Genomic DNA, 25,037 nt, shown 5'->3' on the forward strand with positions numbered 1-25,037 from the left:
CCTCAACGGCTAAAAAAGCCCCACATACACTATAAAGTTAGCTGAAGATATTTCTTGCATATAATTCTGCATCTAACCCAGCCAAATAAAAAGAATAATAAGTATTAATTATTCCCTCCAAGTTCTGCATTCGCGCGCAGTGCAAGTTGAACACCGACCGTCCAAATACACACGTGATGTCCCAATAGCGTAAAAAAGAACATGTTGGCAATAAACCGGTAAAAAGCCCCACATCCTATCTCCATAACGAAGGACCTGTAAGGAAAAAAAAATAGGTAGCTTCTCTTTGATTGAGCGTGTCATCCTTAGTGCAGGGGCCATGCTAATCTTCTCTGTATATTTTCATTTGACCATATGCCCCGAAGGGCGAAAGAACATCCTTAGAGTTCAATATAACCCCTGTTTGAGGGCAGAATTATACCGCCTACTGGTTTGGTCTGCGTAGACATGGGATTAGCATGTTTGGGGGTTCAGTACAGCGAATTGCTGCTTGTTGGCCAGTGCAGTTGATATGATAGATAATGTTCAGACAAATAGAAGGGAAGATGAGATGAAAACCAAATAGAATCCATTGCGGGTCTCTAGGGCTTTTGTGTGGGATTACTCATCCTATGCGGGGTCATTTCAATGTGAGTGGTAATTGTTAATTGCTAACTAGAATATCTTCTGGAGTTGGCATCATGACCTCTTAAATCAACGATTGGCATGAATACCATGTAGGTTGTTGAATATCGTCTTCCATACTTCTAACCCCTAAGAAGTTCGACTTTTTCGGCACCAGGCTACCATCTCGCTAGTTCTTTCCTTTGTGCGTGACATTGTATTCGTCTGATAGAAGGATGGAAGTATATGGATCCTAACATGGTTATTATCTATGTACTTCGTTCCGTTGCCCTCTAAGCACCACACCATCTTCTTACTCTTTAGGGTATGTGGCTGTTTGGCCCCTTGAGAGATATACTAGCTCAATAACAAAAGTTTAAAACCAAACCTGCTACAAGGTATAAATATCGGAATCTTCTAGACTATTATTCACACATCTCTTCTATTCTCGAACAGCAATACAGCATTACCGCATAGTCACAAGCTCTTCGGCGCTAGTAGGGTGGATAGCAACACAGCTATCAAAGTCCTGCTTAGTAGCACCCATCTTGACAGCGACACCGAAGCCCTGAAGCATCTCACCGACGCCAAGACCAAGGATGTGCAGACCGACAACCTTCTCCTGGGGACCGGCGCAGATGATCTTCATCTCGGTGGGGTTCTTGGCCTTCTCCTCGGGGGACAAGCCGACATCGTAGTACATGGCAGTGAACTTGGTGTGGTAGACCTTGATCTTGTCATCGCCGTAGCGTTGGCGGGCCTCGGGCTCGGTGAGACCGATGCAGCCGACCTCGGGGTGAGAGAAGACGACGGTAGGAATGTTCTCGTAGGAGATCTTGGAGTGCTTCAGCTCGGGGGGGCCGAAAAGGCGGCTGCCGAGTTGGCGGCCGGCAGCAATGGCAACTACAGAATTGAGTCAGTATATTTCTTTAGACGAAAAGTGGAGATCGTGACTTACCAGGAGTCAGCTCAGCTTGACCGGTCACATCACCGATAGCGTAGACACCCTCAACGGAGGTGTTCTGGTACTCGTCAACCACGACGTGGCCGCCAGCATTCAGCTTAACACCAGGGATATCCAAGTTCAGGTCTTCGACCTCGGGAGCACGGCCCACAGCCCAGAGGAGCTCGTTAACCTCGAGCTCAGAGCCATCATGGCCAATGAGCTTGAGCAGGCGATCCTTGCCCTTGCCATCGCGGATGAGCTGCACCTCCTTGAAACCGCCGTGGTTGCGGTGGATGTTGACGCCGACGGCCTCGTAGCGATTGGTCATAGTCTTCTGAACCATAGGGTCGAACTTGCGCAGGAAGGTCTCGCCGCGGATGAACATGTGGGTCTCAACATCCACAGCGTTCATGACACCAGCAAGCTCAACGGCGATGTAGCCAGCACCGACAACGGCAATCTTCGGGGGAAGTTCTTCCAACGCGAAGAATCCGTCGCTGGTGATACCGTGCTCGGCGCCAGGCACGGCAGGGATGCTGGGCCGGCCACCGGTGGCCAACAGGATGTGGGGTGCGGTGTACCGGACGGTGCCAGAACCGTCCGCCAGCTTGACCTCAATGGTGTGGGGCTCAACGAACCCAGCACGACCATGGACGAGGTCGATTCCTTCGCGGCCCCAGTTGTTCTCGTAGGCGCCGTTCAAGCGCTTGATGACAGCATCACGGGTGTTCTTGAATTGGTTGTAGTTCTTAGTAATGTTATCAGGGATATCGTAGCCGTAGTTCTTTGCAATGTGCAGCGTCTCGTTGATAGTCGCAAAGTTCCATGTCATCTTCTTAGGGACACATCTAAATGTTGTTAGAAAAAGGGTGCAATCAAGTATAACAGCACTACACCTTGTACTCACCCTACATTGACACAGGTACCACCGGATCGCCCGCTTTCCACGATTAGAGTCTTCTTGCCATACCAACCCGCTGCGCGGCGGGCGCTTCCACTGCCACCACTACCACCGCCGAGGACGATGTAGTCATACTGCTGTGTCTCGATGGGAGGCATATTGGATGATTCTTGGTTTTTTGGCGCGGAGGACGAAGAAAAGTGTCGAGAAATGGTAGAGAGACGAGAGTGGGGTGCAATTGAGTCCGCAGGGGTGGAGCGGGGAGAGTTGATGGTCGCCAGAGTTCGATTGGTCAAACGACCAGGACGGATTTGCCCGACAGAAGATCGGGTCACAGATGAAGAGGCTCGAAAGCTAATCCGGGATGATTGGATGGAGCGGGAGAGCATGGAGAGACGGGGAGAGGGGAAGAGCAATTATATACAGGCCGAGGTGACGATATCAGGGTTCGTTAATGCACGTTGGTTATTCCGTCACTGCGGGCGATTTCTCAGCAGTGATTACGTGATCCAATCTAGAGCCCGAGGTCCGGGCAGCCCAGACCTAGTCGATATAAACTTTATATTTTAGTTTATTGCATTTCATATCTATAATTTGTTTACAGTGTTGACATGTAAAATTATTGAATTCGAAGATAGTATGTATGGGTATAGGAAATCTAGGAAAGAGCGACAGGGAGTGACCGGCACTCCAGAATCAAACTCGCGGTAGCACAAAAGGAAATAATATCAATCAGACAACTCATAACTCAATGGGCAGGGTTGAAGCACTGGAATGAGTCAAGACTTGGTTGAAACCAATGAAGGCCAATAAATGTTGAAAGATGTTTCAGATAGAAAAGAGCACTAGCCCTATCAATTTGAAGATGTTGGTCGGAGTATGACAGTAACAGGGAAGAGGGTATCAAAATGCGATGGATGAAAAAGAAAAGAAGCCGTCAAGTCCAAGCCTATGTATATCTTGACTCCATGTCACAATATGCAGTCGGTGTGACATAGCAGTCTCTTGGGCGAAGGGCTAGATAGCAGTTGAGGGCGTGGAAGGACGAAGGATGGCGCAATGGGAGTGTCTGAATATTTGCATGGAGAGAGATCAACAAGGTATCGTTTGATGCCTTGCAGATCAGCCAATCCACACAAGGTCATGCGATCCTCTTGGTCACATTCTGCCTTCGATGGAGGGGCAATATTGTGTTGAAGGTAGCGTGGGGACCGAATATTGAGTCGTATGTTGTGTTACGAGGCGAGAAAATGAAGTAAGAGTGTTTCGGAAAGAGGAGAGGCATCCCAGACTCCAGAATCCAGGATCACGGCGTGGGATCCTTTCATCTTCGTCTGGGCGCTGGGGTAGAATGCTATCGCAGGATGACTAGTGGGTATAGGCGATAACGGCAAAAGAGATGAGGCAGAAGCAGAGAGGGATGTAGACAGAGCGCTCCATATCGACGGGTGAAGAGTTGCGTTTCATGATTTTCAAAGGTGTACAATAGCAGTCAGTGAAGTGGCGATGTGTTTAAAGACCTTAAAGTGAGGGGGTCCGGGAGTATGAGTATGGGGAGGGCGGTGTGTTTATCTTATCCGCTTAGGTAACCGTGTTGGGGCCTCAACAAAACATCACCTGACTCAACGGAGCCTTTTGTCAGGATGCAGGTGATATGGATGCTAAGAGTGGAGAAGGGTACGAAGACATAGTTGAATACAATCACATTATGACTTGGCGGAATGAGAAATTAGCTCAACCTCGACCTTTTGATGTTAATCATTCCAAATGAATAGGTAGATATCGAACATATACCACTCTTCGTTTCTGATGCTGGATGAATGTGATGTGGGCGCAACCAGTTATGTTTAAGACTGATCTCTAGAAGGGGACCTACGAGATAACAGCAGAGGCTAAACCGGTCAAACGGTATAAATAATTGCACGAACCACGAAATGGTAGAGGAAGGACGCCCGAACTCCGTATCCCCGGCGCCGAAAATGCTATACATGATCAACTTTTGATAAATGCAGCCACATCAATCGGAGACTACTCCAAGCATCTCCTCAGTGTTCCTGCGAAACAGACGCTCCGCTAGCCCCGGCTTGGTCGCGCATAATTCCAAGCAACATTCAGTGAATGGACTGATATCAATACTGGAGAATCGAGTGTGCGGCCAATCAGTGGCGTAGATGACTCGATTAGGTGCAACAGACAAGAACTCGCGTGCCATAGCCTGAAGATCACGCATTTGATGGTCTTTGCTGAGTCTATACGGCGCAGATACCTTAACATATGTTCTCCCAGCGCGAAGCAGAGAGATCAATGACGAGAACCCTTGAAGGGTGTAGGGATTGAAAGCCGCACCATCATTTTCCCACAACGTGAGTTCGGGGCTGCCAAAATGGTCGATGCAGATGCGCACGCCTAGTCGTGGGAGGATCGACTCCACCATGGAGACCATCTTGAGGGGAAGATATATCTCGATGATCCAGTTGCGAGGCCGGGCAAGCTTAGCATGCTGGAGTAAGGTCTCTTCCAGCTCGGTCTTATCCATCACTTTCCCTACGGACTGAAGGTTGATTCTCAGTCCGCGGACTCCAAGGGTATGCCATTCGTCTAAAGTCTCCGGTTTAACGGTAGCAGGGTCAACGACAACAACTCCCCGGCCGCGCGAGGGCCCAAGTCTTCGCAAGGCATCTAATAAACATGAATTGTCCGTGCCATAAACTGACGGTTGCACAAAGACGAGATTCTCAACACCCAGTCCGGACTCAAAGGCGAGAGCTTCGCGTAACGTATGCGGTTTGGGTTTATATACCGCGGTTGGAGAGACGGGAAATCGCTCAGGTTCCACAACATGCATATGACTATCCCAGGACTTTGGAGGGAGTCTCTGCTTTAGCGATACACTTGCGGCCGAGACATGTGTTGAGCGCCGTTGCTCTAAACGGGTAGAAAGGACATCAAAAGATATCGATGGAGGCCCGCGGAGTACATTGGTTTTGGCCTGAGCAGTGGTCAGCATCTCGAATATATGGTAAGCAAAATAGAAAGGGCGGCGAGTTTCCAATAGTAAATGAGGAGACACAGGTATAAAAAAAGGCAAAATGAAGCCCTGGGAAGATACTCACAGAAGAGCAGCTCCAGCAAGACGATATCACCCTACGACAGGACCTAAGAGGAACCATCCCACTTTCACCGCTTAACATTCGTAAATGTTGATCGAAGTGCCTGCAATGCAGGTTTTTTTTAAATAAAAGCACCCATCGACCCTTTCCGACCAGCACAATATGTACGGAGTGCAATGTACAGGTCTTGTATGACCCACCCCCCAACACACACGCTTGTGATCAGGCGCAGGGAAAAATCGAGCTCGGAAGTTGTCCGTCAAGGACTCCCTTCCAATCCCTAAGCAGCTATATGGGCCTGTTAAATGCGGCGATGAGCCGTCAAGCGGAGCCAAAAAGTGGATAGCTGCGGCGCGATCCGACATTGAAGTATAGAGTCACTTGGAAGTCATTGTAATGCGAGAAAGTAATGGAGAATTATGTGTAATCATTTCTGCATTGCAGTAATTGGTGCTCAAATCCTTGTAAGACATGGTGGGAAAAGTATATGTAGGAAGGCCAAGCTCGGACGTTGACCGAATCTCTTAGCTCGGACGCCGAGCACCCGGTCTTATCCTGTCCACCTCACTTCATTTCCCCCGGATTTATTACTATACGCCCCCACAGCTTGTTTATACTAGGGGCCATGCGATGGATCACGTCACGATGGTCGACCAATCCCTACTGCGCCCTGGTGATTGTTGTCATTGCCTGCGGCGGGATTCCGAAAGGTATGAACTCCCCCCGCCCCTCCCACTAGACTAGATTGTCAGACAACGATCTGCAACACTATACCTACATAGGTAGTGACATCGCTAATTGCGCATTCTCTTCATTAGGATATGATGAGGGTGGTTATAGTGCCAGCGTCTCCCTCCCCTCCTTCAAGTCCGACTACAACCTCGTTAAACAATGGGGAGTTGACGATACCGAGCTAGCTAATCGGAAAGCGAACATCACCTCCTTCAACGTCCTAGGTGCAGCACTCGGTGCCCTGATAGCCCTCGACCTCAATGATCGACTGGGACGCTTGGTGGCGTGGCGCCTGGCGTGCATCGTGTGGGCAGCGGGGACATTGATCCAAATATTCGCGTCTGGTATATACGGACTGCTCTTGTTTAGTCGCATATGGGGCGGGTTAGGCGCGGGCGCTCTCACCGTCACTGCGCCATTGTATTTAACCGAAATCGCCCCTGTGAAGACGAGAGGTCTGGTGGTGGGGATATACATGGTAGTCTTACTGGCCTTTCTGGCCATGGGTAAGCTTTGACCCTCTATACATCGTACATTGTACGCATATTCGGCCCCTAATCAGATACGCTAACACTTTGTTTCAGGATTCTTTATCAATTATGGTGCCAGGGTCCACATGGCGATCACGCGAACCCAATACCGCCTAGTTCAGGCTGTGCCTTTAATCCCTGTCGGCATCGCATATGCTCTTTCGTACCTTTGCCCAGAGACTCCTCGGTATCTCGTTTCAAAACAGCTCCACCACGAAGCGCTGGAGGCTCTAGCACGGTTACGCGGCAGGACTATCAACGATCCCGAAATCACAAAGGAGTTCGCGACTATCGATGCACGGGAGCGGGAGCGAGCAACAGACCTAGCATCTGTCTCTCATTGGACTATTTTCAAAGAGACCCAGACGAACCCAAATTACCGACAGCGCTTCTGGCTGCTAATGACTATGCAAACTATCGCTCAGTGGACCGGCGGGAATGGCATCACATACTACGTAACGACCATATTCCAGGTACGTCAATTTCAAGCATCCGCGCCAAGTAACAAACCACTAACAAATCCGAAAACAGTACGCCGGTGTAGGAGGCGACGCAACATCCCTTGTCTCATCAGGCGCCTACGGGATCGTTAAACTAATCTTCACAATGGCCTTCACATGGGGTCTAATCGACCTCCTCGGTCGACGTCGCTGCACACTCGCCGGACTAAGTCTACAACTCGGGGCGCACATCTACATGGGTATATACATGGGTCTGCGTCCAGGCTCAGCAGACAACAAAAACGCCTCCAACGCAGCCGTCGCATCTGTCTTTGTTTACGCTGTCGGCTGGTCCATCGGCCTCTGCACTGTGCCCTACCTGTACGGAACGGAGATATTCCCAACACGCATCCGCAACCTCAGTTACGCGATTAGTATGGGGCTGCACTGGTTTTTCCAGTTTGCTGTTGTGCGAGTCACCCCGAATATGTTCGTCTCGCTTGATATCTGGGGTGCTTATCTCTTTTGGGCGCTTATTTGCTTTTCGGGGTTGGTTATCCTTGGCATTTGGATGCCTGAGACGAAGGGTGTGCCTATTGAGCGGATGGGGGATTTGTTCGATGGGCCGTGGTATCTGCGGTGGCGAGCTAAACCGAGGGAGTGGGATGTTGCTTCGTCGACTGATATGTCGCAGAATGTTGAGTTGAAGGATGCTCGTGTCTTGAAGTCTAGTGGTTCGGTCTTGTGATTTTTTGTTATTTTCCTCGCATCCCATTGATATGCATATATCTGTCATTTACTGATACCCCATTTTGTTATTATTTGGCCCATGTTTGACTTTTATAGCGTTTTGATTATGTCCTTTTGCGTGATTCCAAAAGATATCTTCTCTATTTTACACATAAATGACAGCTTTTTTCCACCTTACGGCATATCGTCTTGGAATAATTATTGAAACGTGATAGTTGTCGATTTTTCTCTGCGGTGAAGCTTACAAGGCTGCCTACACGGAAGTGTACCTAGGAATAGAAGTGGATATATGTACCTCGGACTGACCCTGATTCTGACAGGTTGCTATATTGTATATGGAGTTGGGAATCATGGAAACAAAACTAAGTCGGTGGGCAAAAGACGAAAAAACAACCGAACCATCGCATGAGTAACGCTATACAAGATCATTGAGAAGGTCCACCCCACCCCTGCTCAAAGACAGGCGTCATATTCGTCGTAATCGGCTGCGCATACGAGAATGCCTCATATACCTCCGGCGTGATTTCGTAGGAACCGGGGTCATCCATCGTCATGACGGCGTTTGGCATCCCGCCCAGCAAGTGCGTAGGCGGCATCTGGGGCATTTCACCCGGGTGCGGGATGTTGAACCCTGCCCCTGGGTGCTGGAAGGTATTGTATGGTCCCATGAGGGGCGGGTTTTCAGGGCCGGTGGTTTGGACTTGCGTGGCTATCGATGCTTGTGGTTGGTGGTGATGCAGGCCTGGGGAGACGTGGCGGGATGGGTTGCTGCCTATTGAGGGGTCCTGGCTGTGCTGAGGGTTGTGGAGATGAGGATGGGGTTGGGGTGGGGATTGGTGATGCTGAGGGTGGTGTTCCTGTTCAGTTTCGGGAATAGGTAGGGGCATCGGTCCGCGGATGTTGATTTGGAGTTTTTGGAGCTCCAGGGAGATGAGGCTGAGTGCTGTTGTGATAACGGGGTTGGCGGCTTTGACTCTCTCGAGAGCGAAAATGCAGAACTTGAGTTTGTCTAGTGTTCCCGGTGCGGCGTATTTCAGGGCTTGGATCTCCAGTAGGAAAATCGATGCTGCTGTGTAGATGCTGTATGCTAGAGAAAGGACGACGTGGCTGTCGCCGAATGTACGGCGGTATAGATCGAAGAGAGATAGGATTGATGTTGCTGATGCCATGCATTGTACAAGATGGGTCGAGTCGTATGCCTCGGGGCGGGCTTTGAGCAGCTCTCGAGAGCAGAGAATTGGTCGATGGAGAAGGATGTTGATAGTATGGTATAAACAACTAGAAAGAGTTGAGTTAGCACTGTGTTACAGGGTACGCAACATTGAGCACATACTTCAAAATCACGATATGACTTGGTGGTGAGTATGGAGGAAGGTCTACCGCCGTCAATTTCAAGTAGTCCGGTAGCTCATCCCACCAGTCACTCAGATTCTTGGCCTGCTCCTGAACACAATCAAAGAACTCCGAGTCCGTGCTTCTGCGGATTGGGTCGTATATGTGGATCAGAATCTGGTTCAAGACTTCCGCCAGACCGCACATCTTCATGAAACATGACGTCGAATGCGCCTGTGTCGGCGGATAGTGAGCACCATCAGTGAAGCTCACCCCATGAGGTGTCCAAATTTCGATCTCAGCGGTGTCATCGAGAATCATGCGTGGCGGGCTAACGCGAGAGTGCTGCATCGTCGGCGCTCGGCCAAAGTACAATGAAACCACCTTATCCCAGAAATAACAACTCCAGAATAGACGGTTCCGTATTTCAATATCCTCATCACTCAGTTGAGCGGATCCTGAATATTTCCGGCTGTCGATAGATATACCCAAGTCGTCCAACAGTCGAAACGCCATGCCACTGTATAGCCAAGCCTGCGTCCGATTTCCACGGCCGCATTCCTGGGCACTGAGAAGAAGTAATGTCTGAATGGTAGGGATGCCTGCATAACCAACTTTGAGAGAGTCGAATACCCCATTCAATGCGCGATGGGAGAATTGTGCACCGCCGTCATAGGAGTCCAGAAGCGGGCCAACCTGAGGCTCCGATTTGCACCAGCGTACCGAGTGAGAAAGAATGGCATTTAATAAGACGTCGGAATAATAAGCCCCATTAATTTTCATATCACCTATTAGAGGTTAGTGTCATATATCCGAAATAGCAAGATCGAACAGACGTGTAAATGCAGGACGGTAGACGAAATTCCACAGCGGCTGGATCCAGCACCAATGCGAATCGAGAAGATATTGGAAAGGCTCCTGCAGGACTATATCAGCATCCACATCCCTCAAACAATCCAATCCAGGACGCATACCGGCATAGCAGCCATCTGCTCGAAAGCCCTTTCCCGCCATGCGCTATTAACAAGCCGCTCTTTGCGACCCTCCAATTCCTGCGCGTAATGCGAAGTCGACGCGGCTTCGTTCACTACCCCACCAGGCAGCTGGAACAAACTAGTCGGCCCATGAAATGAGACGCGACCGTCATTTTCCACATTAAGGCCATCAAATGCTCGACTGAGGTCTTCGGCATCGGGATCGATCTTTATCTTCGTTCCGCTCGAGTTGGACTCAGCCGATGAGGGCGATCTCGTCTTCCGCGTCTCTTCCCCCTCTCCGCGCTTCAAAGCTTCCTCCAACTGCGCAACCCTAGCCTCCAGCTGTTTCGTGTACGATAACGTCGGTGCTCTTGGAGAACGATGTGTCAGTGACGGAATAGAATAAAGAGGGGGATCGACCCACAAGCTATACACACACTGCTCGCTGCGCGCGGCGCATCGCGAACACGACGGACTAGCTCCGTTACATTTAACCTGGCGAGCATTAGCTCGAAAATCTCGGGGTACTCGGCCTTCGTCCGAGAGGGATCCGCGGTCACCTTGCGTTTGCGACAGGCCTCACATGAGAAGGCACTCTTCCGGGGGAGAGTCTTGGGAGGCTCCGCCATTCCAGTACCTTTGCAAGGTTGTGGAGATATACCCCCAAAATATTAAAATACAAAGAGGAAAAGATAAAAATAGGAGAGAAGTTTTTTGGCCCCACGGGGATTAGGCCTTTTGAGAAATGAGATAGTATTGACGTCGAATTAGCTCGAGGTCGAGTTGGAGTAGGGCAGAGGTTGGAGCTCATTGGTTGGAGATTTGGAGATTTGGAGTGAATCTATATCCACATAGATTATATGTTCTATAGGATATAGGATATAGGTGAAAGAAAAAGTAAAAGGCAATTAGATGTGCTTGCTATTTGCATGGTATTCAATTGTATACATTCCCTTATTTGTTTCCTTTCTTGAAACCCGACTTGCCCTTGCCCTTAGTCTTGGCCTTCTTGGGATCCTTAGCAGAATCCGCATCACCCTTGCCCTTCTTCCACCCGATATTACCATCGTGTCTCATCTGTGCATCATCAAGACGCTTCTTGTCCTTGTTGCTGAGCTTGACATTGCTCTTCTTGGTATTGGGACCGTTCAACTCGACATTACCCAGCTTGCGAGAAACCTTCTTGTCCTTTTCAGTCTCGAACCACGTCCGCTTCGGCCGAGACATGATCTCGTTTCCGTGCTTCATGAGGTTCTCACCCTTGGTGAACTGCATCTCGGCTTGAGAGAACTGCTTCTCGGTCTTCTCCTCTTGCAGGATCTCAGCAATCTCGTCAGCCATATCCTCGGCCTTTTGCGCCCAGCTGTCGGCAACGGATTGCTCGACCACACGACTGACGATCTTGGCGCCTTGGGCCTTTCCGGCGCGGACGGCAAGCTTGACGACCTTGCGGTCGGGCTCGGCGGCAATCGTGCATGCACGACCGGAGCGGCCGGCACGGGCTGTACGTCCAACACGATGCAGGTAGATCTCGTGGCTCTGGGGTGCCTCGTAGTTAATGACGGTCTCGACACCCTTGATATCCAGACCACGAGACGCAACGTCGGTGGCGAGAAGGAAGGCAACCTTGCCATCTCGGAAGTTTTCGACGGATTTGATACGCTGTATAGGAAGTTAGTGCTGTACATATAAAACACGGATTGATTGAACATACCTGTTCTTGGCTCAGACTACCGTGTAGCTCTGCTGCCTTCAAGCCCAATAGGCCGAAAATGATACGAACGCGGTGAGCTTCCTTCTTCTGTCGGAAGAAGATAATAACACGCTTGTTGTAGGCTTCTTTGCACAGGTAGAGGAGGTAACCGAGACGCTTGTCCTCCCGTCCGGGACGGAGACGCACGAACTCTTGGATAAGGGTGGAGACAGTGTTTTTCTTGGCATCAACCATCAAGCGCATTGGGCGGTTCATACCGACACGAATAAGCTTGTCGATTGAGTCTGTCATGGTCGCAGAGAACAGCATAGTCTGGCGAGATTTGGGAATCGTGGTGAGAATCTCGTTCAACTCATCAGCGAAACCGTCCTCAAGCATACGATCAGCCTCATCAAGAACTAGAATCTCAAGGGTATCGACTGTGAAACTGGGCGAGTTGCGCATGTGATCAATGAAACGACCGGGTGTAGCGATGATGACATCGGGGCGCTTCTTGAGCACGTTCTCTTGCTCGCGAAGACTGAAACCACCAACCAATTGACAGAATGTGACGTCTGTGAATGTAGCCAGTTTGACGGAAACATTGTAACACTGAACAGCCAACTCACGAGTGGGCATCAGAACCACAACACGACTTGTAGGGACCTTGCGGGGACGGAAGAGAAGACGCTCGAGGATAGGAACAATGAAGGCAGCGGTCTTTCCGGAACCAGTCACGGCACTACCGACGATATCCTTGCCCAACAGAGCAACGGGAATCGCCTTGCGTTGGATAGGAGTCGGGTCTGTGAATCCAACTGCGGCGAGACCGCGAAGGATGGGGCGGGAAAGATTGAATTCTTGGAACGTCATCTTGGCCATGCTGGCCTTGGTGTCGACCTTTTCTTCGGGGGCAAAGAATGCTTTGCGCTTCTCTGCTTCCTCCTCATCCACCTCGCTCTCTACATCAGACTCCACGTCTGAGGCCCTGTCATCGGGGTGACCAACGGGTGTGGCGACAGAGTCGTTGTCAGATGCAGCATCGTCATCGGAATCCTCATCTTTATCCTCATCGTCCTCCTCGCCTTCATCCCCAGAGCCAGGCTCGGGGCCCTCGGCATCACTCTCCTCCTCGCCGTCTGCGCCCATGCCGAAGGCGTCCTCGGCCATGAGCTCATCGTCCTCGAAGTCAACGGGCATTTCGTCGCCTGATGCAGCCTCGTCTTCAGATGCGCTGACGCTCTCTTCCTTCTGGACGGGGTTCTTCTTCTGCTTCCTAGCAGCAGCCTCATCCTTTTTGGCCTGCCTCCGCTCAATGATATCATCAATATCAACAGCCTTCTTGTCGCCGGAGCGCTTCTTCTCGTTGTCATTAATACCCCAGCCATCGAAGCCTTCAGTGACACCTTGGTTCGCGACACCGCCGACATCGAACTCGAACTCGGGGTCTAAGACGCCGTCGTCTTCTGTTGCGTCCGCTGCAGCAGCATCATCGTCCTCCTCCTCTTCCGACTCGGGTTCGGGTTCGGGCGCGGCGTTCTTCTTGTTCTTCTTGGCGTTTTTCAATTGCTGCTTTTCTTGCTGCTTCTGTTTCTTGTTCTTGGGCTTGACGCCTTCGACTTCGCGCTTGCGCTTTTTGTTGTCTGCTGCTGGCGCGGTATCGTCCTGCATCTCGTTATCGTCATCTTCTTCCTCGAAACGGGTTTCGATCTCGTCGTCGGAGAGCGTGAACACGAAATCATCGTCTTTGGCGGAACTCCGCTTCGCCGATTGAGGAGCCATTTTGAAGGCTGGCGCAATTTCCAGTGTATATTTGGTAGCTGGATATCTTCCACACTCGCTCGAACAGTCTCAATAGAAAATTCAAGACCCCCGAACACTGTGCAAGCAACTCAATCTCGCCGAGAAGAAATGGATCAACATGCAAAAAAAAGTTCCCCGGGCGGTGACAAGAAAATTTCAGATGACATAATCAATCCGCTTCGAGCCCGCTAAATAACTAGTTAACTAGCTCTACGGAATTCCTTCAATATCCCACGCTCTATATTCATCCCAGGTTATAGATGGAAAAGTCAAAGCCTCTTCTTTCTCTCTGCCACCTACCTACCTTTAAAGGAAATATCTCAAAAAACAGACATCTGAACAGAATATCTGAGAAGACCACTGGAAAGACCACTAATGATACATCACAAGGCTGCGTAAGCGGCCAAGTATTTATTCTACTCTACAATTAAGAAAGAATTAACATAGTCATACATTTTCAATCAAATACCTATCTAGGTAGGCACTTCTCATCTGCTCAATATCCCCCGTATGCCCTTCAACATATCAACTTTTCTTTTGGGTGAGACATCCAGGATATAACATGCTGGATATAGACCATTTGTCTGTCGCATCAGTCTCATTTTGTTTTCAACTTTTTTTGTTCTTTTCGTTTTTTGTTTTCTTCCAGACCGTTGTTTTCTCGATTTTCCGAATATGCTCCCCGTTCATAGTCCCCACATCATTCATTCGCGGGCTCATCAGAGGTAGTTGAGTGTGGCAGGCCGTGTACCATTTTCCTGGGGCTTAGCTCGAGCCTGAGATCGGTTCTCAGCCCCGTCGCTCACACGTGGGGCCCGGATGCGACGAGCCATGTAACGAAGGTCAAAACTAGGAATATGTGTCAGTGAGAAAGTGAAAAGAAAAGACAAGCCCTACCTCTTGCCACTCTTCACTCTTCCATTCTCGAATACGCACTTGTCCTCGAAGCCAAAGTCCTTCTGCAACCACTTCTTGATCCAAGCATGCTCCTCCTGGGTCTCCTGGGATGCTGCAATGGCACAAACCAGTGTTGTGAGGTGGCGGCCATAGCCCGGTCCATACTGCACTGTGCCAGTTTGATCAAACTCATAATCGGTGTTTTTTCCGGGGTTCACATCAAAGCAAGAGAGTACCATGTCAATAAGTGCCCGTCCAATGTGTTGATTCTTGTTACCCTCTCGGATGAAGACATGCAGCTCACCCATATGCATGTCAGCGCTCTTGCCATGCCGATGGAATTCGACATAAGCATAGCCAACCACAGGATCGATCTGGTTGCGGCACAAGGGCTCCGGTGGACGTCGGGCAGCGACGACGAAGGGGAAGTGGTTGTCTCGGCAAAATTGAAGCAGCTCCTCGAAGCCCTTTGCCTCCATAGATCGGGTTCCGCTGCTCAAAGCTGAGTTTCGTGCATACCAATTCATGATTCCAAGGATAGAAGAAGCGTCACACTGTTCCGCGGGACGTAGATAGACGCCAGGTGGGACAACTTTTGAATCTGGTGGTAATTCTAGCCAAGCACGGTAAGCCGCGGTGCGACGCAGGTGCTCTTGTTGTTGCTGTTCCTTCTTCTTTCGTCTTTTGTTGACCTTTCCCAGGTTGTACACGTAGCCCTCTGACGTCTCGTGCCAATGCAGGCGTGTCTCCTCGTCTTTCATGTCCCTCGGGGCGGGGATATGCTTGATGTCAGGCAGAAACATAGAAGACTGTCCATCGGGCATCGCGGTTCCGTCAAAGAAGGCAGCATGGTAGATGTCGACTTGGCGTCCTGCAGGAAGCTGATCCCACCAGCTGCGAAATTGGTTTCTAACAACGGCGTTGGGAAGATCAAAAGATGAAATTCTGTGCTTGAGTTTGTGCCAGTGATCATATTCTTCCTGGAAGTCTAAAGTGCAATCGTTAAGAAGAGATTGCTCGGATTCGTAGATAGCGCTGTGGGATTCCGATGTGAACGTGAGGATGCCGTCTTCGATTCTCGGGAAGATCTGGTAAGATTCTCCATATGCCTTGGCTTGAATCTTGTGCTGGGCATTCCAATGGGCCCGAGACAGCACATTGTTGGACCCTTTGGCTGTCTTCTCGATATCTTCGTATGCATTGTCAGGAATAAAGTCAGGTGGGTCAGACGTTGCCCATGGCTCAGGTTCCTCAACGCCTTCGACAATTCTGGCCTTTGCGAGCAAATGATAAACCTTGCTGCTCTTATCAACTCCAGGTCCATCCCTCGCTGCGGGAAGCATCTCAGGGCAAGAGTGACTCTCGTTTTCCATGCCAAACAGAGGCTGCTGTACGGGCTTGTTCTTTCTCCTCTGTTTGTCAAACTGTTTGGTCAAATCCCAAGTTTGTGTCCAGCTCAGATCCTCAATGCTCTGTATCAGCTTGTTTCGTTCCATCTCGTCCATGGATTCGAAAATACGAAGCATGGCTGAACTAGAGTTAGTTGGGAGCACTGTCGATTTTGCCTTGTCGGAATTCTTGGGTGGCTTTTGGTGGATATCATCCCTGCCACAGAATGGCACAGACAGTTCGACTTCTTCTGCCATTTTGATATGACTTGGATCACGCGGAATAAAATGTGAGGTTCTAGTAGATATTTTCATGTCAGCTGGGATGCTCGAACATCACTGACATAATGCTTCTTTGGTCTGTTCTGGATCTCCCTTGCTTTTCTTCGCTAGCATGTGATTATGGTGACTGAGAAACCAGTTGGGAAGACCTGGGAACCCACTTGGGGTAGAGCTTGCAATTGTGCCTGTTCCACAAATGTATCACTTGGGGGGCGGGGGTGGGGGGCTTTGTGTTTGTTGCTCAAAGGGTGCATATAAATGTTGACAAGCGTACCTGAATGATTGGATGCGGTGTAGTGCACTGAGGAGACTGGACTGTAGAGCACGTTCTGTGTCGCGGGACGTGACACGTTGAGTGAGAAAGAAAAAAAACGACCGAGATTATGAAAGAGAGAAGTGATGATGGAAGGGAGGAAGAGAGTGAAATAGAGGATGGTATGGAGAGAGGGGCAAAGGAAAAGGGAGAGGAAGAGGAAGAGAGAGGACCATAAACGGTAAGAAACCTCGAACGTCCTGTCAAAGTCGAACTTCAGCTAACCTTCACAACTTCCTGCTATCCGATCGTATCTCTGCTGTTTCCTCTCATCCAAAAAAACTAGCGTTTCTAATAAGACTTCAAGTTACTTCGCAACCGCAAGAGCTGATATCTGAATAGACCTTGGAAGATCTAGATGAAGTTGATACAAATGATACAAAATTTCAACGCGACAGCACGAGCTACGGTCTATGGCTTACAGTATATATATCTAAATGTTTATGTTCAGATAAAATGATCTAAAGCCTTAAATTCCAGGGATCGTAAACTTATATTGGATACGGAGTATATAACTTGCTACTAGTGCCGTGCCCTGGAGTTTGATACAGTTTTGGAAATTCAAGCTATCAAAATATAGGGGAAAATACACTAGCAAGAGATTCACATAGGCATATTTGAACAGAAAGTTATGTTGTAGTAATGGGGAGAAATATAATATCGGACGATCGATAGACATGGTCAACCCCCGTCTTGAGCCTGACAGCATTTTTCCTTTTCCATCTCCCTCCCCAAAAACTTCAAGCAGGATATTTTTTGCAACCATGTTGTCCATACTGCGAAAAGCCCGCTTAAAGGACAAAGAAATGCGTATACTGATGCTGTATGGCCACCGAGCAGTCGTTCAGACCGAGATACTAATGATTGCAGGGGTCTTGATAATGCCGGGAAGACGACCATCGTCAAGCGAATTATGAAAGAGGATGTCACGACGGTCAGCCCAACTTTAGGATTTATCATCAAGACAATTGATTTTATGGGGTAATTTTCCATACTTGTTAATACCTCGAGCTTTGCTAACTCGGCGCAGATACAAACTCAACATCTGTGAGCCCACCGGGATCTCTGGGACTCCACCGTACTGACAGCACTAGGGGATGTTGGAGGACAAAAAACACTTCGATCCTACTGGAAAAACTATTTTGAAAAGACCGACACATTAGTCTGGGTTGTCGATGCCACCGATCGACTCCGGGTTGATGATTGTCGACAGGAGCTGTCGGGTCTGCTTCTCGAAGAGGTACGGATGACGTCCCCACCCGTCTGTAAAACTTGAGAACGTCAACTAAACCCATTCCACCAGCGTCTTACGGGAGCTAGTCTGCTAGTATTTTTGAATAAGACAGACGTGGAACATTGCATGAGCGAGCAGGAAGTTCGAGAAGTAGGTCTAAATCTGGAATTGTTTGTATGTGGCTAATGTTTCTGCAGCGTCTTGACTTGGATTCAATCAAAACACACAAGTGGACTATCTTGCCATGCAGTGCAATGACGGGCGTGAATCTGAATGAAGGTCTAGAATGGGTGGTACAAGATGCCAAGGACCGCTTGTTCCTTTACTAAACCTTTAACTCTCGGGGGAAATCGGCCTTCTTGATATGCTTATATTTTAAATTTCCGATTGATCAACTTGTCCTTCCAATAAAGCTATGATATATATAAACCAACGTGCAGTCCGGTTTAAAACTTCGCTTCCAAAAAAACCATCCATGCCGTACATTTTTTATGCATACCCTCTCTAATATTGTTTACATGTTCTAATGGGCTATCTCGTAAAAGTTCAAAATTGCAAAGGAAGGCTGCTTACATCCGATAGGTAGAGATTGACAAAGAGTTAAGAGTTTTCATCTACACTGCATGCAAGGCACAACTGATATATCCACCCACGAAAATAAATATGATCCTCTGAATTCATATAGCCGAGCCCCTGAAAACCAGGAAAAACCAGGAAAAACCAGGGAAAGCCAGAAAACCCCCCGAAAGAAAGGCCATGGAACGAGAGGCAAACTGCGGGGCGGAAAGAGCTGAACTCCACAGTAAACAAACATCAAGTTTGGTATAAATGTATCTATATATATAATATTATAGAGAGAAAATAAGTATAGTAAATAGAAATAGAAATAGAAATAGAAATAGATTAAAATGATTTAAGAAAAAAAAAAGGTGAGGTGTGTGAGCCAATGAATTTGTTGATCATCACAAGTCCCGATTTAATTTAAACAGGGCGGAGAACACAACTCTTCTTCTCTCTCTTCCCTCATTTGTCTCATTCAAGGAGGCGTGCATGAACGCCCCAAGTCCAGACCATGACTGTTCCTAACGAGAGTTCCGAGGATGTCAATGATTTCCTTCAGCGCATCCGGGAACTAGGCGAGCGTCGCGACAAGGAAGATGACGAGCGCACCAAGAAACTGGAGGAGGAGATTATGCAGGGGCGGAAAGAAAGGCAAGCCCGGAGAGCTGGTACGCACTCTTCCCCTTGATGCAGGCAATGTCCGCAGTCACAACATTTGCTGCACAGTGTGCTGATATCCGGATGACTCAAAAAACAGAGCGTGCACGATCACTGGCCCTTACCGACGATTCATCCACCCTTAATGTCGCGCGACTGAGCACATCGTCTACCAGCCCCCGATCTATCGACCCCCCGGAGCACCTCGAGCCAACACCGCAAACCCCGCAAACACCAGGACCTGAGCCTCCGACCTCCAGCGCCGTGGATTCGAGTCAAGACACGGAGGTTTCTGACAAGCGGCGCGGATCGGTCCCAGATCTCGGAATGGATTCTCCCTCGCGGACACGACCCCCCTTGTCCCGCAGCCGCGCGGGGACTTTGTCATGGCAACAACGCCCGTCCTCACGAGATTTCGGCATGTCACCCTCGGCATCCCCAACTCGCTCCCCAACTCGCGCAAGCCACTTGAGAAATTTGTCTACGGCGTCGGATGAGAATACACTATCTCGCCTCCAATTTGGGTTCCCGCGGCCCTCGAAGGACGCTCCTGTGCTCCCTCCATCACCGGATCGCGGGGCTGGGGAGTTAGCATACAGTGGGAAGGAGGAACAAACAGATAGCCACACAGATGTGGGCGCGGGGCACCAAGAGCCGGAAGTGGAAGAATCAAGTACTGAACTAGATAAACTTGAGGCAGTAGAAGAGAGGTCATCGTCGCCTCCAAGAACCGGGTCTCGCGATAGCAACATGAGCCATCGCTTCTCGGTATCATCGGTTTCAGCCGGGCTAGGGTCGCCAGTGCACCTGACAGAGACTCCGAAGCTCGAGCCTCGACAGAATGATTCCTTTGAGGAATCTGTGCCGTCTCCAACCCAGCGGCGGATGTCACCCGAGCGAAGCCGGTCGACCTCACCCACCAAGGGTCTGGGAGGCTTTGTTCAGAGTGCTATGATGAGAAGATCAGATAGTGTGTCAAAAAGGTGGAGTGCACAAATTCCTCAGGGACTTGGGCGGTCAAATTCTATTGTGTCAAATCGCAGCAGTGTGGCAGGTCCAAATTTGAGTGAAACCCCTCCAACTCTTGGGCGAGTTGCGCGTGAACCTTCAACTCTCCTGCGACCAGGCTCCAGCCACAGTGAGGCATACACCGAAACAACTGAACGACCAACCACACCTGCAAACGATAGAGACAGTGTGAATTTTGATAGCCCAGGAAAATCATTCCGACCTACTCACTCGCGTTCTGCTAGCTCTGCTACCGCAGACGGGAGTGAAAGTTCGTTTGTCTCGAAAACCATGGATCCCAGACGTTGGAGCCCCAACAAGGCTTCTTGGCTGGAAAGTGCCCTCAATCGACCAGAACTACCACGACAAACATCCAGACCTCCGTCGCAGCCCAACTGGGCCAAAGATCGACAGTCGCGAGGTAGCGTGGATTTGGGACGAGCCAATAATTTCAAGGAAGTCACTCCTCTCGGTTTGATGCGAACACCCCCACCAGGAACTCAAACCAAACTACCTGGCTCTGGTCCATCACTTCCTACAAGTCCTATTAAAGATGGTGTTCCCGAATCTCCATTAGGATTCCCTCTGAAGAAAGTTGGTACCTCTGGTCCATCGCTTCCGACAAGCCCTACCAAGGATGCTGTTCCTGAGTCTCCATCGGGATTCCCTTTCAAGAGGACTGGCATCTCTGGTCCCTCGCTTCCTGCCAGCCCTGTGAAGGAGGCAATTCCTGAGTCTCCATCTGGATTCCCCTTCAAAAAGCCAAGCGTCTCGGGTTCATCACTCCACAGGAACTCTGTTACGGAGCCTCCCTCAGAATTCCCTTTCAAGAGGCCTGGTACCTCTGGAGGGTCAGTCAGCGGAAGTCCTGAAGGCAAACTCAAAGAAACACCCGAGTCTCCCTCGGGATTCCCTTTCAAAAAGCCAAGTGTCTCGGGCTCATCACTCCACAGGAACTCGGTGACGGAGCCTCCGGTGGAATTCCCACTCAAGAGGCCCAGTGTCTCTGGTCCCTCAGTTTCTGGAAGCCTTGCCAAGGAGACCGTTCCTGAATCTCCAGAGTTCTCATTCAAGAGACCCAGCATTTCTAGTCCCTCGATCCCTGGAACCCCCGAAACCAAATTGAAGGAGATCGCGCCAGTATCTCCGTTGGTTCTCGGTAGCCCTGACGCCAAACAAACAAAAGAGGAAATCCCAGCTTCTCCAACACCTGTTGAAGAGGCCCTCAATGCCCTATCAGGTGGCGCACCGGTGGAGGAACCTAAAGCTGCCTCTCCCGCTGAAGTGGAGAATGAATCGCAAGAACCACCGGCATCTGAAGAGTCCGAAGTCATCAACGAGCCTCAATCTACTCCCACTCGCAGGGCCCCTCCCGACTCGTTGAGCCCCAAACCAAACTTTTCCGTCTCTACCTCCTCGCGTGGGCCCATTTCACCCAAGGCCAAGCCACAATCTCCTGTGGTAGATTTCCGAGCAAACTTACGGAAACGCGAAGTCGTCAAAGATAACGGGGACAACAAAGAACCAGAGTTTAAAAATGTATTTGGGCGCCTCAAAAAGACTGAAACTCGCAACTATGTTGCCCCTGACGAGCTCAAGGGCAATATCCTACGAGGCAAAGCTGCTTTGAACAACACCGGCGGACCAAAGAAAACTGAGCGAGTCGATGAATTTAGGAAGAGTCTTGTCTTACGCAAAGACGAAATGAAAGCCGGCGGAGGCTCCATCAGACGGAATACCGCTGGAGAGCAGGATGCGCCAAAATCGTCTGAGATCGTACCAGAAGCAATTGCCATGCGACAGAATATGACCCGGGCAAATAGCATCAAGCAACCACTTGTCGATGAGCCGATGTCGCCCGCTAAAAGCTTGAGTTCTCGACTTTCACAGGACAGACCAGCATTGTCGTCCCCGAGTTCATCTTTCAAAGGCGTCAGTCCATCGCGCGTCTCTCAAGAACAGCATCAACCACTTGTGGATGAGCCAATGTCGCCTGCTAAAAGCTTGAGTTCTCGTCTTTCACAGGATAGACCAGCATTGTCGTCCCCGAGTTCATCTTTTAAAGGCGTCAGTTCATCGCGGGTTTCCCAAGAACAACAACTACCTGTGGACGATATGATGTCTCCCGCTAAAGGCTTGGGTTCTCGACTTTCACAGGACAGACCAGCATTGTCCTCCCCGAGTTCATCTTTCAAAGGCGTCAGTCCATCGCGAGTTTCCCAGGAACAACAACCATTGTCGCCATTGCCTGCCAATGATGAGCAGGGCTGGCCCTTGAAAGATACTAGTTCCTCGCGAGCATCTCAAGAATCGCAGCCATTATCACCCTTCCCTGATGATGATCCCATTGATGAGCCAGAGGAGGCAATCCCGGCCGCATGCGACTACAAGCAAACTCCCAAGGCGGTATCTTCTGCGAACCAGAAGGAAACCCGCGAAGTCGTGGCACCATTCGCACCCAGCGTAGTGAAGATGCAGGAGCCCTCAGTCAAGACACTCCGCCCAGTTCGTCAATGGCCACCGGCGCCTGTCGCAGAGGCTACCGCGACTCCAAGTCCGGCACCTAAAAGCAAATTGGCAGGTCGAATCAACCCTGCGCTAGCTGGCCTGCTTTCTCGTGGCGTGCCTGCCGGTGACGGACTGAAGAAGCAGCTACCGACCCCTGTCACAGCGCAGAGTGAACCTGCTTCGCCAGCTGCGCCTCTCACGCACGCCACAAAGGGTCGTGCTAGAGGTCCTAAAAGACGACCCCCCAGACAATTGATGTCTCGACCCCATCCCCTCGGGATGATACTATGGAGGTTGGTGCAATTTCATCCTCTGAAGCCACTCCGTCACAATCTCCCATAATCCCTGTTGAATCCTTGGAGATCGATTCGGAGCACCTGTCGCAGCCTGATGAAGACCCAGTTCCTGACATCAAAGACTCCCGTTCAGACAGCCCAGTCACCGAGCAACTTCCGGAGGTGACCACTCCTCCCCAGGACACCCCCGAACGCGATACGCCTCAAAGCGGATTCCCGCAAGCACTTCAGACCCGTTCCCTAACAACGGACTTCAACATTTTCCCCTCCCCCAATCTTGAGGCGACACCCAGGGACCCCGTAAGCCCTGGAGAGGTGAGTCCATCAAGCGCACCACCCGTCCCACCGAAGTCCGATTCGCCCACCTCTCCCTTGCCTGTAACACCGACGCCACAATGGGGCCAGCAAAACCGGTTTGCGTCCTCGTCACCATCCCCTCTCCGAACGAGTCACAATGAGAACCAGATGGATTCACGTATGAGTCAGCAGAAGAGCATCCCCCCGGTCGGTGTTACCGTCGAGTCAGCACGCAGTTCCGTCTCACGGCCCATGAGCCATCCCTCCCCGCCAGTGCCCCCTAAAGACGGTAATGTGATGCTTCACAAGCCCACTGATCCGCGCAGACTTTCAAGAAAGATGTCTGCCCCATCACTGGTTGCGCAAGCTAGTGAGGCACGCGAGGTTATTGCGGGCTTCTTCAAGACATTCCCCAACGCTCGAAACAGGATGGACATTGATCCGCAGCTGATGCTGATGCGTAAACCGGACGATGTAAAGATCAGAACCGTGAAGCTCCAGATCTGGGAGCTCACCGGTGATGGGAGGCGCCAGGAGCTTCCTTCCCACCAGGAGTACATCTTATACCAAGGCAGCATGTATCTCTGTGTGCACATATTTGAGACCGGACGAAGCAGCACTTCGGAAGTATACCTCTGGCGTGGAGACGATGTCCCCGAATCCTCGGTGGAGGATGAACAACCGTTCGCGCGCAAAGTCGCTCGTGAGAATAGCTCCAAGTTGCAAGTCATTCGACAAGGCAATGAGCCCAAACGGTTCATCCAAGCGCTCGGCGGCATTATGATCACGCGTCGGGGATCCAGCTCTCGCCATAATTCCTCGGCTCTCTACATGCTTTGTGGCCGAAAACACTTGGGCGAGATGACCTTCGACGAGGTGGATTACTCACTGCGCAATCTTTGCTCTGGTTTCCCTTACGTTGTCTCAGCCCCCTTTGGCAAGCTCTACCTATGGAAGGGCAAAGGCAGTGGCCCTGAAGAAACCGGTGCAGCCCGACTTATCGGCATGGACCTAGGTTTGACCGGCGAGTTTGAAGAAGTCACCGAGGGTGAAGAGCCCGAGGATTTCTTTGATATTTTCGCAGGCCCCAGGGAGGCCGCGCCGCAGATGTGCCAAGCTCACTGGCAGCTCAAGCCGAAGTACAACCACTTCCGCACGCGACTCCTCCGACTCGACCACGAACCGAGCCAGCCAACTCGGTTCTGGAATCTCCGCCGTCCAGGCTCAGGCTCACCAGTGGTCAAGGCCAACGATTGCATTCAGGAAATCGAGCCCTTCTGCTACCGAGACATCACTGACAAAGACGTTTACGTTCTGGACACCTTCTTTGAGATCTACGTGTAAGTACCCAATCAAAACGTCCTCCCCTCGACTGAGACTAATTTCCACAGTATTATCGGTGATCAGGCCTCACAGAAGGCTGCCGAGTTCGCCTCGGCAGTGGTCTTCGCGCACGAATACGGTATCCTCGCCACCTCCCTTCAGGACCGACCATTCATCCCCAAAAGTTACGTCGCCCTCGGCGGCGTCTCCGACCGTTGCCAGAGCGCATTCCGAAAATGGAACCCGCGCAGTCAGCATGCGCCTTTCGTGTTCTCTCTCGATGTTGTTATTGAGGCGATTCGATCTCCGGAGGAGAATGAGTGAGATGTGTTTTCTTGTATCTGTTTTTTTTTAAAGGGCTTCTGCTTTGAATTTGTGCATATTTTTTTGTGCAGAGCATTTCGGAGTCCAATGTACTTGTGCCATATTGCCATAGAGGGAACTGGAGCATCTGGG

The 25,037-nt window shown here is 50.3% G+C and overlaps 7 protein-coding genes across 7 annotated transcripts; 3 read left to right on the forward strand and 4 right to left on the reverse strand.

The window, feature by feature from the left end:
- Positions 1-1,069: 1,069 nt before the first annotated feature.
- glr1 (glutathione-disulfide reductase GLR1) lies at positions 1,070-2,839 on the reverse strand (the record flags this gene model as incomplete). The annotated part of the gene is made up of 3 exons (XM_056726270.1): positions 1,070-1,506; positions 1,562-2,397; positions 2,457-2,839. The coding sequence occupies 3 exons, from the start codon at positions 2,837-2,839 to the stop codon at positions 1,070-1,072; spliced, it is 1,656 nt and encodes a 551-aa protein (XP_056577121.1).
- A 1,628-nt stretch (positions 2,840-4,467) lies between these two features.
- On the reverse strand, positions 4,468-5,457 carry N7517_008541 (Amidohydrolase 2; the record flags this gene model as incomplete). The annotated part of the gene is made up of 1 exon (XM_056726271.1): positions 4,468-5,457. One exon carries the CDS (start codon positions 5,455-5,457, stop codon positions 4,468-4,470), a length of 990 nt encoding a protein of 329 aa, XP_056577122.1.
- Positions 5,458-6,185: 728 nt separating this feature from the next.
- Positions 6,186-8,010, forward strand: N7517_008542 (uncharacterized protein; the record flags this gene model as incomplete). Its single annotated transcript, XM_056726272.1, has 4 exons — positions 6,186-6,270; positions 6,379-6,798; positions 6,877-7,295; positions 7,354-8,010. 4 exons carry the CDS (start codon positions 6,186-6,188, stop codon positions 8,008-8,010), a joined length of 1,581 nt encoding a protein of 526 aa, XP_056577123.1.
- A 427-nt stretch (positions 8,011-8,437) lies between these two features.
- On the reverse strand, positions 8,438-13,796 carry N7517_008543 (Transcription factor; the record flags this gene model as incomplete). The annotated part of the gene is made up of 6 exons (XM_056726273.1): positions 8,438-9,290; positions 9,346-10,132; positions 10,181-10,262; positions 10,319-10,800; positions 11,299-11,983; positions 12,036-13,796. 6 exons carry the CDS (start codon positions 13,794-13,796, stop codon positions 8,438-8,440), a joined length of 4,650 nt encoding a protein of 1,549 aa, XP_056577124.1.
- A 740-nt stretch (positions 13,797-14,536) lies between these two features.
- Positions 14,537-16,360, reverse strand: N7517_008544 (uncharacterized protein; the record flags this gene model as incomplete). The annotated part of the gene is made up of 2 exons (XM_056726274.1): positions 14,537-14,666; positions 14,715-16,360. The coding sequence occupies 2 exons, from the start codon at positions 16,358-16,360 to the stop codon at positions 14,537-14,539; spliced, it is 1,776 nt and encodes a 591-aa protein (XP_056577125.1).
- Positions 16,361-17,461: 1,101 nt separating this feature from the next.
- N7517_008545 (uncharacterized protein) lies at positions 17,462-18,260 on the forward strand (the record flags this gene model as incomplete). Its single annotated transcript, XM_056726275.1, has 6 exons — positions 17,462-17,520; positions 17,568-17,678; positions 17,728-17,744; positions 17,792-17,937; positions 18,001-18,081; positions 18,129-18,260. The coding sequence occupies 6 exons, from the start codon at positions 17,462-17,464 to the stop codon at positions 18,258-18,260; spliced, it is 546 nt and encodes a 181-aa protein (XP_056577126.1).
- A 743-nt stretch (positions 18,261-19,003) lies between these two features.
- N7517_008546 (putative gelsolin repeat protein) lies at positions 19,004-24,905 on the forward strand (the record flags this gene model as incomplete). Its single annotated transcript, XM_056726276.1, has 4 exons — positions 19,004-19,160; positions 19,250-22,821; positions 22,902-24,598; positions 24,650-24,905. 4 exons carry the CDS (start codon positions 19,004-19,006, stop codon positions 24,903-24,905), a joined length of 5,682 nt encoding a protein of 1,893 aa, XP_056577127.1.
- Positions 24,906-25,037: the final 132 nt, after the last annotated feature.

The sequence above is a fragment of the Penicillium concentricum genome, assembly GCF_028827145.1.
Source record: "Penicillium concentricum strain IBT 3081 chromosome Unknown utg000003l_segment0_segment0, whole genome shotgun sequence".
NCBI classification, from domain to species: Eukaryota; Fungi; Ascomycota; class Eurotiomycetes; order Eurotiales; family Aspergillaceae; genus Penicillium; species Penicillium concentricum.